At 44.6% G+C, this 19,465-nt stretch overlaps 1 protein-coding gene across 1 annotated transcript in view; it reads left to right on the forward strand.

Annotated features, from left to right (window-relative positions):
• POLR1E (RNA polymerase I subunit E) overlaps positions 1–12,162 on the forward strand; it is a 29,460-nt gene extending 17,298 nt beyond the window's left edge. Inside the window, exons 6-12 of the mRNA XM_090039070.1 lie at positions 1,574–1,718; positions 4,555–4,662; positions 5,308–5,404; positions 5,494–5,627; positions 7,982–8,063; positions 9,803–9,934; positions 11,825–12,162. Of these exons, the coding sequence (XP_089895196.1) occupies positions 1,574–1,718; positions 4,555–4,662; positions 5,308–5,404; positions 5,494–5,627; positions 7,982–8,063; positions 9,803–9,934; positions 11,825–11,984 (858 nt within the window). The 3' untranslated portion in view covers positions 11,985–12,162. The remainder of the gene's footprint in view (positions 1–1,573; positions 1,719–4,554; positions 4,663–5,307; positions 5,405–5,493; positions 5,628–7,981; positions 8,064–9,802; positions 9,935–11,824) is intronic.
• Positions 12,163–19,465: the final 7,303 nt, after the last annotated feature.

Consider the following 19,465-nt stretch of genomic DNA (forward strand, 5'->3'; position numbering starts at 1 on the left):
GGAGTCAAAGGGCAGGGGTGGGGGGCATTGACTACACCAGAGCATGCACCCCTTCTTCCCCTCTTTCCCCCCATCCACTCCTGTTAGGCTCTGTCCACAAATTGATAACTAGAAAATAGGAAGCTGGTTTGGTTCTTTGCCTCAGCAAAGCATAGCTATAATTGTCATCTGAATTTAACATTTCCACATTTCTACTCTAACATAAATTTACATGTCTAACTTGTGGTGTGTAATTTCAGAGATAATGGGACTTTTCACAGTGCATGTTGAGGAAAAGCACTTTTCCCCAAAGAAGGCTCTTTGCAAACATAGCAAACTGCTGCAATATCGGAAGTAATAAATATTAAACCCTCATGCATGTGCACAGCTAAAAAATGGTTTGGAGCTTAATAACAAGGAGCATTAGCTCATCCACTGTGTTGTGTATTTGGTTAGTTTAGTGCTAGTGTAGGAAATCCCTGTTTACATGTCTAATCTACCATTTCATTAGATAATGGCCCGCTTAATCTGGGCTGTTGGCCATGGTCCTGCAACCAGCTCCAACCAGTGGTTTTGCATCCCATCAAAATGTATGGGCTTCTGTAGTTTTGCTAACCTGGGTCTGGTTATGAAATAATAAATTTGCAGGGTACTGTTCAGATTTTCTAGAGTGGGCAATATGGGAGTTGTCTACTCACAAGATATTGTATGTCCTAAGTTCATTTTTATTAACTTATTTCTACCCCATGATAGTAATTACTCTTTTGTAATATAGCTAATCAATATATTTTCTTTTCTGGTTGATATTTATATGATGATTTAAAGCTGACTTTATTTACTTATAACTTTGACTGTGAAATGTATTTCATTCCAAGAGAGGAAGAGGGTGAACTTTCTTTCATATCAGGCGGGCAAAATATTGTCCATGGGCTGAATCTGACCTGCCAACAGATTCGACCTGGCCAATGAGTGGATGGCCACCAATTAACTGGAACTAGCTCTTGGGCTGCTGGTGGTTCCAGCCTCCGCATGGTGCCAGGCAGGTAAAACTGCTTCCACCCAGCAGCATCAAGCATCAGCTGTGAACCCAGGCAGGGCTTCTGTCCCAGCTGATGGGCAGCAGTGTCAGCTGTGGACACCACAGGCAGGTTTGGGAGCCCAGACACAGAACTTGCTAGCTGCATCCACAGCTGACCCACCCCCATCCTGGGGCAGTGGAGAGAGAGAGAGAGAGAGTGTGTGAGGAGAGAGCATGGTGGGGGGAGTAGACAGACAGGGGAGAGTGGGGAGGAGAAAGGTGAGGAGAGGAGAGACTGGGGAGGGGGGAATAGAGAGAGAAGAAAAAGGGGGAGAGAGACAGGGAGGGGGGTGTGGAGAGCAGAGAGAGGCAGGGAGAAGGGAGGAAATGAGAGAACAGATGAAGCAAGTTACAGGTCTCCAAAATGTGTTTAGTGTCCCTCCAGCTGAAATAATTGCCCACCCCTTGGCAGCTTCTCCAGTTCAGGATGTGTTTTCCCTAAGGTTCCCTCCAAAGCTTTCCAAAGAGTGTACCTTCTTTTCTAGGCACAATAATTTGCATTTCTTTCTCATACAGGTGGATTCATGCATTGAAGCTTTTGGTACCACCAAGCAAAAACGAGCCCTGAACTCTCGAAGAATGAACCGAGTTGGCAGTGAGACTTTAAACATAGCTGTAACTAAAGCAGCAGAAAACATCATTGATGCAAAGGGTGTAGCTGGTAAGTGATGAGAATAATAGAGAAAAATCTTTGAATACTTTTATGATTCAGTGCATCTGTTCTTTCCCCCTATATGCTATGAGAGTATACTGACCCCAAGGATTGGAGGAAGAAGGCAGGTTTGTCAGGAGTATGAAATGTGTCAGACATTGGCAGTCTTTTGAAGCCTTGGGCCGTCTTAACAGAGCTAAGTCCAAAGGCAGGCCAACATGGTCATAAGTGCTACCACTGCTCTCAGTGCTACCACTTGCTTTCCCTCCTAGCTGTGCCAACCTCCCCAGAAATGCCATGGACATCCCCTGTCTCCAAATTGTCAAAGGGGTCCCAGTTTCACAGGCTGGATCAGTAACAAGGGAGGATCATTGAAAGTGCGAGTCCGTTACTGAATGGGAAAGATAACCTAGTGACAGAGAATGTAGAAAAGGCTGAAGTACCTCAGTCTTCTGGCAACAGAACAGGTTTGGGACTATTTAGGAAACCTGGACATATACAAGTCCATGGGGCCAGACGGGATGCACTGGAAGGAGTTGGCCAATTGTAATTGCAGAGCCACTGGTCGTCACCTTTGAAAATTCATGGCAATTGGGAGAGGTCCCAGATGATTGGAAAGGAGCAAATATAGTGCCTGTATTTAAGAAAGGAAAAAAAGGAGGATCCAGGGAACTACAGACCTGTCAACCTCAACTCAGTTGCTGGAAAAATCATGGAGCAGGTCCTCAAAGAAACCATTTCTAAGCATTTGGAGGAGAAGGTGATTAGGAACAGTCAGCATGGGTTCACCAAGGGCAAGTCATACCTGACCAACCTGATTGCCTTCTGTGATGAGATGACTGGCTCTGTGGATGTGGGGAGAACAGTGGATGTGGTGTACCTTGACTTTAACAAGGCTTTTGATATGGTCTCCCACAACAATCTCACAAGCAAGCTAAGGAAGCATAAGTCGGATGAATGGACTGTAAGGTGGATAGAAAACTGGCTGGATCATCAGGGCTCAGAGGGTAGTAGTCAATGGCTTGATGTCTAGTTGACAGCTGGTATCAAGTGGAATGCCCCAGGGGTCAGTCCTGTGGCTGGTTTTGTTCACTGTCTTCATCAGTGACCTGGAAGATGGAATGAAGTGCACCCTCAGCAAGTTTGCAGATGACACCAAGCTGCGGCAAGAAATAGATATGCTGGAGGGTAGAGTTAGGATTCAGAGAGATCTAGACAGTTTGCAGGTTTAGACCAAAATAAATCTCATGAGGTTCAATAAGGACAGGTGTACTTAGAACAGAACAGTCCCATGCACTGGGACAGACTGGGAGCTGATTGGCTGGACGGCAGCTGTGTAGAAAAGGACCTGGGGGTTACAGTGGACAAGAAGCTGAATATGAGCCAACATTTGCCCTTGTTACCAAAAAGACTAATGACATACTGGGCTACGTTGGCAGGAGTGTTGCCAGCAGATCAAGGGAAGTGATTATTCCCCTCTGTTCAGCACAGGTAAGGCCGCATTTGGAGTATGGTGTCCAGTTTTGGGCCCCCATTACAGAAAGGATGTGGATAAATTGGAGAGAGTTCTGTGGAGGGCAACAGAAATGGTGAAGGGGCTGGGGGACATGAGTTATGAGGAGACATTGAGGTAACTGGGCCTATGTAGTCTAGAGAAGAGAAGACAAAGCGGGGATTTAATAGCAGCCTTCAGCTATCTGAACACGGGTTCCAAAGAGGATGGAGCTAGAGACTGTTCTTAGTGATGGCAGATGACAGAACAAGCAGCATTGATTTCAAGTTGCAGCAAGGGAAGTTTAGGTTTGATATTAGGAAAAGCTTCCTCACTAGGAGGGTAGTAATGCACTGGAGCAGGTCCCTTCCAACCCTAATTTTCTGTGATTCTATGATTGCTTGGTTGGCCAGATTTAACCTGCAGGCCATAAGAACCACTGTTCTTTAGGAGTGGCGTTGGGGAAATTTGAACAGCCATGAAAGAACCTTTTTTTTTTTTTCTTACTAGTCCCTGCATCCAACTATGAGATTTTGGAAAATCAGTCTCGCCATCTTTTGCATGACCTAGTCTCATAGAAAGACCAGTCCATCATGCTGACAATACTTGCTAAGTTCTTAAGAATGATACTGCTTTAGATCTGCATGAAGGACCAGTTGTTCCAGAAACATTAAAACCTGCAGATAATCCATTCTTTCAGTGTAGGTTTAGATCAGTCAGATGGACAGTAGAAACCTAGACTCTTCTTATGTGCTGGCTTGAAGTATTGCTTCTCAATCTCCCTTCATAGCCCCTAGTGGGGATTGCAAATCCTTAGGTGTAATAGCAGTGGAGGGACAATACTGGCAATAAAACTGGAGTAGCATATATATGACTTAAGTTTCTAAACATAAATTACTGTGGTGTTAGACACTTTAATGAGGGATTGGGGCCCCACTGTGGACAAACACCCACCAAAAGATGGATTCCTCTTCCAGAGAGTTGTCAGAAATGCATTGCTGTGTTCTGTGTATGCAAGATGCTCTGTGTACTGTAAGTAACTCTGCTTGGGGAGAGGTTAACTTCTGATGAAGTGACCTGTTGCTTATGCATCTGTGAATTAGTCTATAAGCTGCATCTCTGCCCTGCCTTCTTCTATACTTAGCGAGGAAAAAGATGGAAGTTTTGAAAAATACCATTGAGAAGTTGATTTATTAACTTATATAGAAAGCTTCTGTTACACAGACCACAATCCTCACGTTTTAAGCAAGGAATTCCCTTTGAGTTAAAAGGAAGTGTTTGGTTTGAACTTCTCTTCCATTCCTTATTAGCGAAGTATTAGTATTCACTCTTGTCTCCCTCTTACTTTGAAAGCTTTGGTCAGTGATGCAGCTCAGGACGATGTGGAGGAGGTCTCTGTCTTCCTGCCTCCGTGTCATGAAGAGGCTGACAAACCAGAGAACATCTACAGGTTTGAGGACCGTATCCTTTTTGGGTCATCATGCTGCTTATTCACCAGAGCATATCAGGGTAAAGGTTTAAACTCCAGGGAGAAAAGGAAGGTCCTGACAGTGCTTTATGAGTCTGCTGAGGAGAGTCAGTTCCATTTATGAACAATGAGCGGGGGGTGGAGGATTTTTCATGCTGCTATGAGGTATTTACCTACAAATCACTGTCTTCCTTCTTGGGCTGATTCTTCTAGTGTAAGTCATTTTTCTGCTTTCCCTATGGTACCTGCTGAGTAGGCACCAAAGCAGTTATAATGGCAGATGGATTTATGGAGAGCAAGGGCTAGAATTTGGACTGGTGAGCCAAGAGAAATTTCTGAATACATCTAAATTCTACAGGGGCATGCATCTTACCTAATTCCCAGTTCCCACGATTACATTTCCCGTACCCATAGACTGTCTTCCCCAGCTAGCAGGGCTGGAAACAGCATTCCTCACTGATGTAAATTGTTGATGTAAGCTGTACAGCAATGAACAAAACAAACTCTTTTCTGTCTTTTACATATGTGCTACTAACTTGTCTCAGAGGGGCATAGTGACATTCACTGTTTGAAAGCCTCTTAATCCTCAGAGGAGAGGGCAAGGTGTTATTCTTTATTGTTTCTTAAAACTTCTCCAGTCATCTCCTCTGCTGAATATGAAGCCCTGCAGGCTCCAGCTGCAGCACTTACTAATCTTACTTCTGAAGAGATCCTTAAGAAGCCAGAAGAAGAAAGGTAAGGATGTCTAAACGTCTTGTTGAGCCAAAAATAGTGGTCTCTTCCTTATGCTTCATGTTCTAATGCATGTCTCCTCTTTCTTCTAGACCCTGTTCCTTTGTTCTAGAAGAACTGAAGTCTATGCCTGTAGATGAGAGCAGCCGAGACCATAAGGCACGGTGCCTGTGGTTCCTGGATACCCTTATCAAGTTCAGTTACAAGAAGATGATTAAGAAGAAATGTAAGTTGATAACAAAAGAACTTTCTCTCCCATGTACCTTTCAGCAATGCATTGGGATTCATGTGGTAAAATGGATTCCTTTGTCCAGAAAAATTAGAATTCTATCAAGATGACAGACGTAATGTAACAGGCATCTGTCAGACAAAGCTAATTTTTTGTACTAAGATGATATTTTCAAAGCAGTCAAAGGAGTTTAATCCCATCTAGTGGAATGTAGGTGTTCAATCCCCCTAGAATGATTTTAAGAATCTTAGCCTATAAGTAATGTGATTTAAAAGGTCTCTTTCCCAACTAATCTTCCCCCCCACAACACACACACAAGCAGGTGATGAAGCATGTTGTGCTTGCATGTTGGCATATTTTAAGTGATGAAACAACCTTCTGTTTAGGAATATAAAGTGCATTTTCTTGTGAGCCAAAAGTAAGTCTTAAAATGAAAAAGCCACAATTATTGAAGACTTTGCAGTTTTCTTTGTCTTTGGAAAAATGGCAACATCTACAGACTGGTAGCTCTTTTCCTTAAGGCAGTTACACAGAGAAACTTGATGTCCTTTTTTCTTCATTGATGTTAAAATTTTATTAGACTTAATCCTGTCTACCTCTGAGCAGTTCCTTTTTCCTTATCAGTTAAATAGTCCTGTCCTGTAAATGAGTCAGGACACGGACTTGAATCCCCCAAAACTATTTTCATGCAATAATTTTCTCATACTTTATGTATATATTCTTAGCAGTACCTCGCTCCTGTGAATGAGACTTCCTAATCTTGAATGTTCCACAGGATTCACTAAAACCTGCAAAAGACAAAAGTAATGACTGGAACTGGTTGGAAATCAAACATCATGAGAAACTCAATATGGTCTTGACAGGTGGCAACACTTGCTGTGCTCCCTTGCAGCTGCTTGCAGACCCACTTCATTTGCATATTTAGTCTCCAGCCAGCTTCAGTTCCACTGCTTCCAGCTAATGGAGCTTGCTCAGCATGGCATCCTGAAGGATTTTGCTTTTAAAGATGCAATAATTGCAGTTCTTGATGGCTCCAGAGAAAATCTTTAGGTTGAGATTTTTCAAAAGGAATTTAAATGGACAACTCTCATCATTATCAGTGGGAATTGTGCAGGTAAAATTCCCTAGGCAGTTCTGAAAACTTCAGCACGAAACATTTTCTTTTTTTAAACAAACAAGCTACGTTATAATGAAATTCTGCACCTCCCTTCCCTGCTCCCCCTGTTCTCCCCCCAGTGTGTTGGGAATCCAGAAGGAATGTCATTGACTTTCTGACTCATGGGCAGTGGTACAGGTGGCTTGAAAACAAAAGTAAAACTAACCAGTTTTAAGGCAGAAAGTAGGGCAGGATGGTACTGAAACTGATTTAGAGAGGCGTAAGCTTTCGTAGGCAATAAACCTACTTTGTCCAATGCTATTTGCCAGATGCCGATGTCAGAGGTTCATCAAAGTGGGTTCATTGCCTATGAAAGTTTATGTCTCTCTGAACCACTTAGTCTCTAAGGTGCCACCTTGCCCTACTCTGCCCAAGTTCAGACTTGCACCGCTAACCACCTCTGTAAACAGTCTGAGAAGTAAAAAGGAAATGAGAATTTTTTTAAGCTGTGTCATTTTAATTTTTTTTTAAAAAAAAAAACTGTCGAATGACATGTATTTATTTCTGACTGTTCAGGCATTTCTGAGGTCCTGTTTTTAAGTATGATTTAGGTCACTGGTTTCCAAAGTCTGATTGAAAGCCGGTAAGTAGGGACCTACCAAGTTCACAGCAGAAGTGGGATGCACAGCAGCTCTTTTAATCTTTAATGTTCCCAGGTGTACCCCTCCCCTCCTGCTGTTGATTGGCAGAGGGGACCCACAACTCCCTCCTGATAGGCAGAGAAGCAAAATCCAGTTTTAAATATGGTGTGTTTTTTGCCTCCGCCAGTCAGCAGCAAGCATTAGGGCTTCTGGGGCCCCTCAGCCAATCGGCAGCGGAAGGCTAAAATGGCGCCATATTTAAAACTGCTGTTTTTGCCCCCCTGCCAATTGGGAGCAAGCTGTAAGCATGGCCTCTCCACCAATCAGTGGTGGAAGGGTGTGCAGGAGAATCTGCAAAATTAAAGGAGCCACAGTGCACCCCACTTCTACCATGAATTTGCTAAGTCCCTACCCATAGGATATTGTAGCACTGTGCCTAAGCTGCTTTTGAGTCTTACTGTAAATGCTATAACAAGTTGGACTAAATATTGATATATGTATTCTTAAGAGGTGTATGAAACCAGCATAGTATTGTTTAATTAATTTTAATTCTTAAAATGATTGTGAATCTGCTTGTATTTATCTCTTAATTGAAAAAATTCTCTTTGTTCTAGATCCGATGGGGCCCGATTGTCCACGCATCATTAACAAAAAACTCTCAAAAAATTTCAGTGCACTAACGTACAACAGTGGCAGGTAGAGAATGGGTTTTCTCTAACATATTTCTGAGGGGTAGACAGGAAAGTTCAAGTGAAAAAACTACCACTATACACATGACAGGGAAAGCATCTCTTGAGCCATATGCCCTTTGTAGGAATCTGAATCGTTGGTGTCTTCTCTGTTTAATGCCTTTGGATTTTAGTGCAGAAAGGTGATCCTTATATCTGTATAAAAATTATTCTTAGCTCCCTGAGTAAGGTCAGAGGAGTCAATCTGGTGTGTAAGGAGACTCTGGACTTGTGTTTCAAAATCAGTGCTTCTTTAAACTAAAATTGTTTGAAAACTTGAGAGAAATGTCACCAGTAACTAGTTTCTGCTCAGTGCTGGCCTCAGTTGTACAGGCTGGTTTCAGATCATCAAGCTCACATTAACAAGGTACACCTCTTCACCGCTCCACTCCGTGTTGCGGTTCCAAGATCTCCCAGCTGGGGCTGCCTCTCCCAGCTTGCTGCTAGAACAGAGAGGTTGTTTTGATCAAAGCAGTAAAGTTCTTCTGTGTTGGAGCCGTGGCTCCCTCTGGGCTCTGGGTTCTGTTGCCACTTGCCACAGCTAAACCTTTCAGCAACTGAGCTGTTGCCAGAAGGCGGTGCCAGAATACTGCCCTGGATTTAACATTTCCCATGTTCTGTACAAAAACTCTCTTAACCATTGAGAACGTGACAACTTTTTGTCCTGCCCATAACAGCATGGTTGTCCTTTCATAACCTTTGCATTGTTGTGCAAGGAAATATCAAATAAACGGAGCCATTTCAATCCAAACATTTCTGTTAGGAATAGTTAGTCTTTTGCATCCTGAAAGGCTTCCAGAAGGTCCCTGACACCTGGAAAGCAATCACTGTATCGCATTGCATACCAGATGCCTACAAATACAAGACATACCTTGTTTTTGGAAGGCAGGATGTAGAGAAAAGATTTTTCCAGAGTCATGACTGACTGTGTGACATAAAGTAGCCCTTCTCGAAACAGGATATTAAGGAAGTATAGCATCCCAGGAGACAATCTGGTTAAGGCAGCAGGACTTTTTGGTGTAGCTGGACAGCAATAAGTGTAGGCTGTAGACCCCTGCAAAAGCAGTAGCAAGACTGTTAATTCTTTGCTGTAAACAGCTCTTTGTATGTAAGTTCCTATAAATAATACCAAGCCTCTTCAAGATGCTACAGAATGCATGTAGCGATTCACTGGCCCTCAGCTGGCTCAGTTGCTGCTTCAGACACAAGCTACAGTTCTTGTCCAAGAACTACAGAGAGCCATGCATGGGTTAACATGGGACTCCACCCATTCTGCTTGCTATGGCCAGACCAAAGGTAACCTTCTTGGTAGCATCAGAGCACAGTATGTGCATGCTTTTATTCCCATGAAGAAAAATCAACTTCCCAACTTAAAACACTCACACTGATTTTGGAGGGCTGTTTGGGAGCAAAGTGTGTGTGCTGTGTGAGGTAAATACAGTAATTTCACCTTCACTCTTAACTTTAGTAAAAGTGACTTGTGGACGAACAGATGTGGTTTCCACTTAAAGTTGTTCTGCAGGCCAGTTAGGGCCAGACACCCTTGAGCATTTACAACGCTTTCAAAGTTGTAGCAGGCAAAACTGGCCGCATTTTCCTGGGGTCTGATTCCAGTTCTGCGTACATTCTGTTTGTAGACACAGTCCCCAGTGGTTTATGCTTTGGCTTTGTTAAATTTTTCCTCCTTTGTGACTTTTTATTCTCCAGGATCCAGAATTTAATCTCTGCTTCGATGAAGGCTAAAATCACAGCATACGTCATAGCTCTGGCCTTGCACATGAACAACTTCCAGACAGACCTGACACTCTTACAGAGGGACATGAAACTCCATGAGAGCAGGTGAGAGTACTGGTGCAGTTAATGACTGCAGACCTGCAACGTTGAAGAGGGGCAAGTGGGATGGTGGCATGGAAGGAGAGCCTGTTTTCAGTTCTTCAACTGAGAGTTTGACTGATGCAGCAATGAGATCCATCTCAAAATCTGTATTCCTCAGAATGAACCACTTGCCCAAGAAATGAATTAGCCCTTGTCACAAAATCCTATGAAATAAATATAATACTATATAATAATAAATAAGTAATAAAATTATTTCTGACCACACAAACCAAATTCAAGATGAACATGAGCCTGCAACGTGATGCTGCGGCTAGTAAAGCGACCAAAACTCTGGCTTGCATCTGTAGATGCTTCTCAAGCAAATCCTGGGACATCATTCTCCCCTCATACTCGGCCTTGGTGAGGCCGCAGCTGGAGTACTGTGTCCAGTTTTGGGCCCCACAATTCAAAAAGGATGTGGAGAAGCTTGAGAGAGTGCAGAGGAGAGCCACGCACGTGATCCAAGGTCAGGAAAACAGACCTTACGACAACAGGCTGAGAGCCATGGGGCTCTTTAGCCTGGAAAAACGCAGGCTCAGGGGTGATCTGATGCCACCTATAAGCTTATCAGGGGTGACCACCAGGATCTGGGGGAACGTTTGTTCACCAGAGCGCCCCAAAGGATGAGATCGAACGTTTGCTTATAAACTACTGCAAGACTGTTTCAGGCTGGACATAAGGAAGAATTTCTTTACTGTCTGAGCCGCCAAGGTCTGGAATAGCCTGCCACCAGAGGTGGTTCAAGCACCTACACTGAACACCTTCAAAAGTAAATTGGATGCTTATCTTGCTGGGATCCTATGACCCCAGCTGACTTCCTGCCCTTTGGACAGGGGGCTGGACTCGATCTTTCGAGATCCCTTCCAGCCCTAATGTCTATGAAATATACGAAATTCCAATGAAAATTGTAAAGGATTTGACCTGTTTGTTGTCTCCAGCTTTACAGTTGATGCTTTAATTGTACATGTTGCTGCAGTGAACTGTCATGCACTTTCCAATAATTTTGCTCTTTAGAACTGATGTGGGATAATGGCTTTAATGGCAGTGTTTGAGGTCAATTAGACCCTGTTTTTAAAGATGAAGCAATAGGCTTTTGGAAAGATTGTGCTGCCTTTTATGGCCTTATTTCAATTTTCTCACTGACTCTGCTGTGTGTTGGAACATGGGCCACCTGGCTTGCACTGGGGTCAGCCAGGCAGCCCAGTGGGAAGTCAAAATGTGGTCTAATGTGTGCTAGCAAGATTCTGTAGTTCCTGATAACAAGGTGGCTGTGTTACTTACTTGCACATGCCCCCTCAGCTGTGGGATGAAGGAGCACTTGTTCTGACTGTTATACTAAAAAGCAAGATAATTTTCTGAGCAAACCTTTGGCATGTTTACCAAACAGCCCCCAAGTACTCTCTAGGCTGGTCAGCTCTTGCTCCTATTTTTCCTTTTAGAAGTACCAGTGGGGGTCTCTTTGTCCCTCCAATACCAAACTAATGTGAATTGTATAATGTCATCCCATTTGTGTAAAAGAGACCCTAAATAAAGGAAAAGGATAAAACTGTTTCCTAGTGGGAGGCATAGCAAGCCTGGTGTCCTCCAGAGCATGCCCTTGCTGTGTTTCATCTAAATCCTTGAGCTGTGGCCACCCTGAACTTTTCTAGAAATAGATCCCTTATTGCGCAGCAGAGCCATCACTGCTTCAGAGAAAACAGGCATAGGGCCACATTGCTGCTTGCCTGTGGCTACTGTTGCCTTCTCTCTGGAGGGAGAGGCCAGTTTGTTCTCTTGCAGATCTGCAGTCTGACACCAGGGATGATGCATGCACCTTCTTGTATTTGCTGATGAATGTGATTCTGCCTTTTTCAGAATGCTCGACATTGCTAAAGCTATGAGGCTGAAGATCTCCAGAAAGGGGACGCTTTCTGGACTTGGAGCTGATGAGGATCACAAATTTGGCACCCTCTCTGTGCCCTTACCCTCCTACAAACCATCTAGGGGCCAGAGGAAACGCAAGAAGATAGACTAAAGAATGTGGGGTGCAACTGAAAGGACAGCAGGAGAGAGACTCATTCTACTGGCCTGTTACTGCTCTGAGATTAGGACCTCTTGTCTGTTCATTGGCTCTTACTCCATTTGAACTACACAAGGCAATTTCTAATAATGGGTCTGGACTGACATTCTCATTAAACAATCTTTTTAAAAAGCAAAATGAAACAAGACACTCATTCCTATACAAATACTTGCAGGAGTATGGGGCAGATAGGAGTGAGGAGAAAATGGGATGGTTTTACTTGGACTTCCCTTCCTTCCCACCACCTCAGCCAACTGGGCTGCTTTTATCTTATGAACTTCTAGTATCCCATGATCAGTTGTAACCCAGGTAGGCCGTGCTAAGGTTATGGGCAAATGTAGCTTGGGACTGTGTCTTACTAAATACAAATACAGACCTTTTAATCAGAGTTGCTGCTCTTCCTCTCTTGATGGCTGTGGCTAAAGATGAAGGGTTTGGTAAATATTAAATGGAAGGTGACTTTACCGGTAGGAGAGAGGCTAAAGGCCGGATAGGCAAGACCCTTAGTTTGTCTGTCATATCACTTGGTTTTTGTCTGAATGTTATTGTTGCTAACATGGAGATGCTTCTGACATCTTTTGAATTATTGAAGATGAGTGCTTTTTTAATGCTAGTTGAATACTACCCAAGTCATTCTTCTACACCAAAGCACCAAACAAAAGTGTGACAGCTTTTTCTCCTTCAAATATTACCAAATGGATAGTATTCAAAGAGGGGAACCAGATGGAAAAAGAATAGAGGAATTGCACAGGGGAAAAAAATGTTTGTCTCTTGGTTCAGAATTGCCATTGATGCCATGTTTGCCCAGTCGATCAGAAGGGTGCATTGGTTTATGGTATGCTGAAGTCATTTCTGTAGCACGGTGTTCAAAATCTGTGATTTAATTTAAGAGCATCAGGGGAAGTACAGTCTCCTGCTGCACTAGGAAATTCTGGTGTGTGCATGTGAGAGACACAGAGGCAGATATGGAAAGTGCGCAGAGAGCAAGCCCACACAAAAGTTAATTACGACATTTGTGAAATATTTCAGATTTCTGTGGTAGCAGTGCCAAGTGCCTAACCTGTGTTCCGGTCTCCTATTCCACACACACAAAAAATGAGCTCTTGTTAACTCTAGTTCAACCCACCCCTTCCTCACCATCCTTACTGAAGAGATGGGGAATATCTATCTGAGTTAATGTTTGGAATAGCAGTTAGAAAGATGGAGTGAAGTTCAAATGGCAAACATCCCTTGGCTGGTTGTTAAACTGATGTCATGGATATGTAATGCATGAAGACATAACTTGCATGAAACCCCACTGCACAGTGGATAAGCCAGTAGCCCCTTTATCCTGACCTCATGCAAGTATCTGGTGTAAATAATTTCCCCTTGCAGCAGGAATTGCTGGGTGGAGTTCTCTGACAAGTTGTGCAGGTGGTTCAACAAAATGATCAACTTGGCCCCTTCTCCCTTTAGAATCTGTGGAAGGGGAAAGGGTTCACTGGGGTGAAGATGAATGAAACCTCACAAATCTCTAAGGGTCTTTGTTCACAGGTCTGTTTCAAGGTACTGGAAAACAGGAGCTGAATTGCTCCACTGCAGTCGTCATCCACTGCAAGAGTGAAGCATGTTTTCTCCTGGTAGCAGATACTTGCTTAATTGGTGACATGCAAAGCAAGCAGAAGGATTAAAAACACGCCTCTGAACCTTCAGCAGAGTAAGTAAAACTTCTGCTGTAGAATAAGTTAATTTCTGCCTGTTTTCTTATTTATTGAGCACTGGGGCATCTACAAAAAAGGCTCTTAGGGCCATATTTCAGTACCTGTGTGAATAACCTGATTTTCAGAAGCAACACCAATTGAGTTCAGCTGGGAGTATGTGTAGGGCTAGATTCAGATGACTTTGGGCCTCAGGCACTTTAACATTGCCCTGTAACAAGATGCATCTGTTTGAAAATCTTACAATTTTGTCTAAAGCAAGGCTTTTGGGATCTAGGGCTCTGGAAAGGCTCCAGATAATGCCCAAAAATAATAGCTAATGAAAAACCAAAGAAGCAGGAACAGCATTTGGCAGACAGAACAAATTTCTTTTATTTGCTGTTATGTTTGCTTCAGAGTGACTCAGATCCCTGACACCCACGCACAAAATCTCCTGGGATCTGACGTAGCCTTTTATTGCTCTCTTCTGCAAGTTCTGTGAACAGCCTGTCATTAAAAGTGATAAAAAACGTACCCAAGTTTCTGGGCTAATTAATGCCACAGAGGTTATGGGTTGAAGATGATCGATACCACATTTTTGATTTGAAGGTCCATAACTGCTACTGCGGAAAGTCTAATTGGGGAAATGTAGAAGACTTTTAGACTGAAGATGGCAACAGGGTTAATTAGCTACTTTTAATGACTCTACTTGGAGCTTGTTCTGATAATGTGGAAACAAGGTTTAAAAAAAACAAAACTTGGGTTATTTGGAATTCAGTTTGGTTATTTTGCCTCTGCTTCCCATGGACTGTGTCAGTTTATCCAACTCGGGGAATTTTTATACCCAGAATGGTGAAAGTGCTCTCATAGAAGTACAGTGTACTGCAGTCTTGGGATAAGATGAATCCTTCCACAAATGCAGAGAAAGGGCCCCAGGCTACTTCCACTAAGGGATGTAATGAAAAACAAACTTTGCTTCCTGAAGGAAGAGCAGACTGCATTCCTTAAGGGCAGGAGAACAGGCCTTATGATGAGAGGCTGAGATCCATGGAAATCTTCAGCCTGAAAAAGCGCAGGCTCAGGGGGACCTAGTGGCTGCCTGTAAGTATATAAAGTGTGTACATCAGGATCTGGGGGAACGCCTGTTCACCAGAGTGCCCCATGGGATGACAAGGTCAAACGGTCACAAATTCCTCCAAGGCCTTTTCAGGGTGGTCATAAGGAAAAATTTTACTGTCTGAGCCCCCAAAGCCTAGAATAGACTCCCCACAGAAGTGGTGCAAGCACCTACTCTGGACTCTTTTAAGACACATTTGGATGCCTATCTTGCTGGGATCGTTTGACTCTAGCTGACCTGCTGCCCCTGGGGCAGGAGGCTGGATTCAATCTTCTGAGGTCCCTTCCAGCCCTAATGTCTATGAAATCTATGAAATATCATCAGCCCTGCATTAAAAAAAGTTCTGGCCTGGCCAAGGCCTCTAGGCACTCCTAAGATGATGCTTCACATTCAGCAGTGACTGAAGGGTAAAATACAGAAGCAGCCCTTACCATAAATACCAGACACCAGGACCTTCCTGTCCCTGGGGAATATCCTAACCACTAGGCCACTAGTCCGGCTTTCTCTTGTGCTCTGCCCTTCTGCTCCCATGGACCCTGCATTCCTTTCTGTGCAGTGACTTGCCTTCAACAGGAAGGGCAGAGGGTACCCAAGGCTGATAGTCTTGGGAGGTGAAAGATGCAGCTTGAACCCCTTGAGGAAGGAAATGGAGGTCTCCCATGTCCTGAATGTGTGCTCTAACCCTGTGGCTAGAGCATCAGAGGTGAGCATCACCACTTTCTCTTCCAGCTCCCTTCTGAAAGTGGCCAGAACTCCATTTTGTGTAGAGCCCAGTCCTGCTGGCACATGTTGGACCTGCTCTAAGGATGCAGGCAGAGCAGTGCCTGATTTGCAAGCCCCTCGCTTTGGCCTGGGTAGGAGGTAGGCACTGAGCTGCTCAGGCAAGTGCCAAACTTCAGGCACCTTGGGAACTTGTCATTCTGCCAGGCACAGTCTGGCTGTGTAGGAATTCAAATACACATATGCATGTGGGCGAGATGTGCTCTGAGGCAGCCTACCAGCTTGGGCCCTGCAGGGAAACCAGGCTGCAGTATGCTTCCTTTGAGAGCCCTGCCAGAATCTGACTGCTAAGCAGCTCCCCACAGGGAAGGGGAAGGCCAGCATGGCCTGCTAGTCTACCCTGCTTTGAGGACCATAAAAACAGCATGATAGCAGCACTGAGACCACTCTGAATTACATCTAGGGCAAGAGGTAACTAAGGGAGGAGGTCAACCAGGGCACTAGCCCCAGGCTCTGACTTGTGGCAGGGGAGGAAAGAGCAGCCACTGACTTGGCTGTCACCATCACCAACCCAGTGACAACAGCAGTCCCATGACCCACTGCCACGCAGGGTGCATAGCTGCCCATTTACACCTTAGACCCAACCCAGGCTAGGTGCATGCAGAGGGGTCTGAAAGCAACCTTGACCTTTCCCTCTGTGCAGAGATGTCAGAGCCATGTGGTTTGCAAGGGTGACATGATGCCTGTGAACAGAATAAATCTGCCTGTGCTTTAGCCTACAACACCAACCTGTACATTGGGAGCATTGTGAACAGGCTTTTGCCTTCTGCTGCTACAGGTTTGTCTGGGACTATGTCTCCATTTCCATGAGTGGGATGGAGCTTTGTCATGGATATAATTATCTTGTTTCACAAATGTCTACTGCCGTATCCTGCCCGTGACAGATTCTGTTTCAGCTCAGGCAAAGCTAAAGTTGCTGTTACAATACTGAGTTCACCTGCTTCTGCAGAAGAATCGTATTATACCACTACCTGACATCTCCCTTCTAAATGCACATTTTTTCCTGGATATTTAGAGAATGGACATTGTAGACAAATTATAACCTACTGTGCCCACTCCTAAGGCAAAGCAAATGTGCTGTTCTTGGAGACTCGGGAAGAAACACATTTTGCAAATGTTGCCAGAGGAAATGTATTTATAAAGGAAGGCTTCTAAGAGCCAGAATGTTTCTTGTGTACAATGCCCTAAGCAAATTGATTGTAGAAAATAATCCTTTTTAATTATAAACACATTTATTATAGAATTATTTGCATTAAATGCTTCAGCTCTTTGTGCTGATTCAGTTAAGCTCTTGACCTGCTGGGCACAGCAATTAACAGCTGCTGTTCCCTAGGTCAGTCTGACAATTCTGTGAAATTTATGAAATCTATGAAATTTGTGTCTGCTTCACATGTGAAAGGGGCTCTCTACAGTTGTGGTTCTCAATCTTCTTGGAGTCAGGACAACCTGGGAAAATGTCAGCTCTTAGCTTTCACTCATTTTTAATACAAAAAAACAACAGCGAAATTCTATTGCAAAAAACTCAAAGGCAGGGTAGATATATGCACCTTTATAAACTAATAGAGAGGGCGGCAGGAGGAAGCACAAGCTTTCATGAATCCAAATTCACTTCAACAGATGAGAGACCGCAACCAATCAGAATGTTTTTTGACACTGAATTCCTATTTGAAAGCTCTGGGTTTAATCTTACAAATTGTATCTCTGTGTTTGTACATCTACCAGTGCTAATACTGCACAGCACCCTGTGGCACCCTTAAAAGGAGCTCATGGCACCCTGATTAAGAATCATTGGTCTTCAGGATGCAAGAATGTCAGTTAAGAAGCCTACTGTCTTTGACGGTCTTATGGGGTACCTCTGTTTTGGGGCACACACCTTTTAAAGTCTAGTCCCTAGACCATGCAACATCCGATGACAGGCCCTGGTTTTATGGGCTGGCGGTGGTGTTATGAGTTTAGCCCTAAAGTGCAGATGAGGCATTGGAACTAGGCCTTGTTACACCTTATTCTGTAAGCTGAACAAGTATTAATTGGCTTAGTGTTGTTCCGCTTAGTGGAGCAGTCACACCTTATGACAAAAAACTATCTCTGCCTGTCCTTTACCCACACAGCTGTGACTTGTCACTAGAGGCTTGGTGAGTGAGGTCAGAACTAGGAGCTAGAAAAAGGACTGGCTCACTGCTTGAGCTCGAGAGGCTCGATCCTTTTTTCCTCTGGAGGGTCTCCCCCCTCCACGTGCACACACTGCCCCTGCCTAAGCTCCAAACAGGATTGACCTCCTCAGAGCTCAGGTGGTGGCAGGCCAGCGGCAGTACCAGGGGGAAGGGGGATGCGTTCTGGAGGGAAAAAAAGAAAAGATCAGGACCCCAGGACCTAGACAAATGCTACAGTAGGGCTGGGTGGCTGGAGCAGGGCAGAGCTTGATGGCTGCAGTGCAGCAGCCCAAGCTGGTTCCCACTGACCCCGCGCTCCACCAGGTTGTGCAGGGTCTGGTCCAGTGGTCCAGGAATCTTCCAGGGGGGTGGCAGATGAGGCATGCAGGGATGGGACTTCCCACCCCTGCCGGGCTGGAGTAGTGGCTGTGACCAAGCGCAGCCCCAGCCTGGATGGGCAGTGCTGAGCCCAGCACTCTGTGCCCAGAGCCATACAGCTGCTATGGGGGGCTTCGGGGCTGCAGGTGTCTGCCAACTGCTACCACTGCTGAGTGAGCCAGGTGGGAGAAGCTAGGGGCCAGACCCTGCACAGCCTGGCAGAGCGTAGGGTCAGTGAGAACTGGTCTCTGCCTGCTGCACTGTAGCTGCTGAGCCCTGCCCTGGCTCCACTGTGGTGCATGTCTGGGTCCCGAGGGCACAAGTACCAGGCAGGCAATATGCTGCAGATGAGTGGGGGGCTGGGTGGAGGTTCAACTGCAGGTCAGTGGCACCAGCCTGCCACTCCCCTGCAGGCATCACAGCCCGAGTCCAGCCCAGGCATTTGAAGCACAGTCAGTATGGGAGGCACCACAACTGCTGGGTGCTCCAGGGCTGTGGCCCTGGCTCTGCCCAGCAGAAGCAGCAGGGCAGAAGCACTGTCTCCAGCCCCACTGTATCCCAGCATCCTTGCCCTGACTCAGGAGGGCTCACTGCATCCTGGGATATTCAACTTAGGTAGAATAGCTAGTCTGGAATGGTCACACCTTAATGGAGTAGGAGCAAAATTAGGCGGACTAGAGAAAATCCTGCCCTGGGGTGGGATAACTTTAAGATGAATAATAAGTGCTTTAAGTCACTTAAACGGTGATAAGGTACAGACAATCCAGGGTTAGAGCTTTAGAAGCCACTTGAAATTACTGTGTAATAAGGCCCTCAGTCAGCATCAAATGACCAAAAGAAAAAGAATTTTAATGAGTATGGTTAAATTACTGTAACTAAGAAAAGCATATTGGTTTCTGCTGTTTGTAGAATCAGTGAAGTTTTTCTAAGGGTAGTCACCAGTGCTGCACTTCATACATGGTTTTGGAAATGTAGGGTTAGCTCTTTTCTGCAATCTTTTCTTGAAAAATGAAATTAAAGTAAGCCTATGTGGTTTTTTGAGGCAGATGCACTCCTATTTACTACATGTCCACATTTTCTGAGACCTGCTGTTATCAGTAACATGAGCTGTATTTCTGGAAGGGCCTAATGATTGTGGGAGACTGGTTTTGGGTAGACACCTGGATGGGCACCCACCACTCTCCTTAAGTCAGGCCAATTAACAGTGTTTCAGCCTGGGAACAAAGTTTTGAGAATGCAGACACTTCTGTAAGCCATGGAAAATGTCGTCGACAACGTGCAAGTTTGTCTGCTTGCATAGCTTTTGGAAAGGAACTAAGGAGGAATAAACTGCAA

The sequence above is a fragment of the Crocodylus siamensis genome, chromosome 3, assembly GCF_052110815.1.
Source record: "Crocodylus siamensis isolate JL-2025a chromosome 3, ASM5211081v1, whole genome shotgun sequence".
Taxonomy (NCBI): domain Eukaryota; kingdom Metazoa; phylum Chordata; order Crocodylia; family Crocodylidae; genus Crocodylus; species Crocodylus siamensis.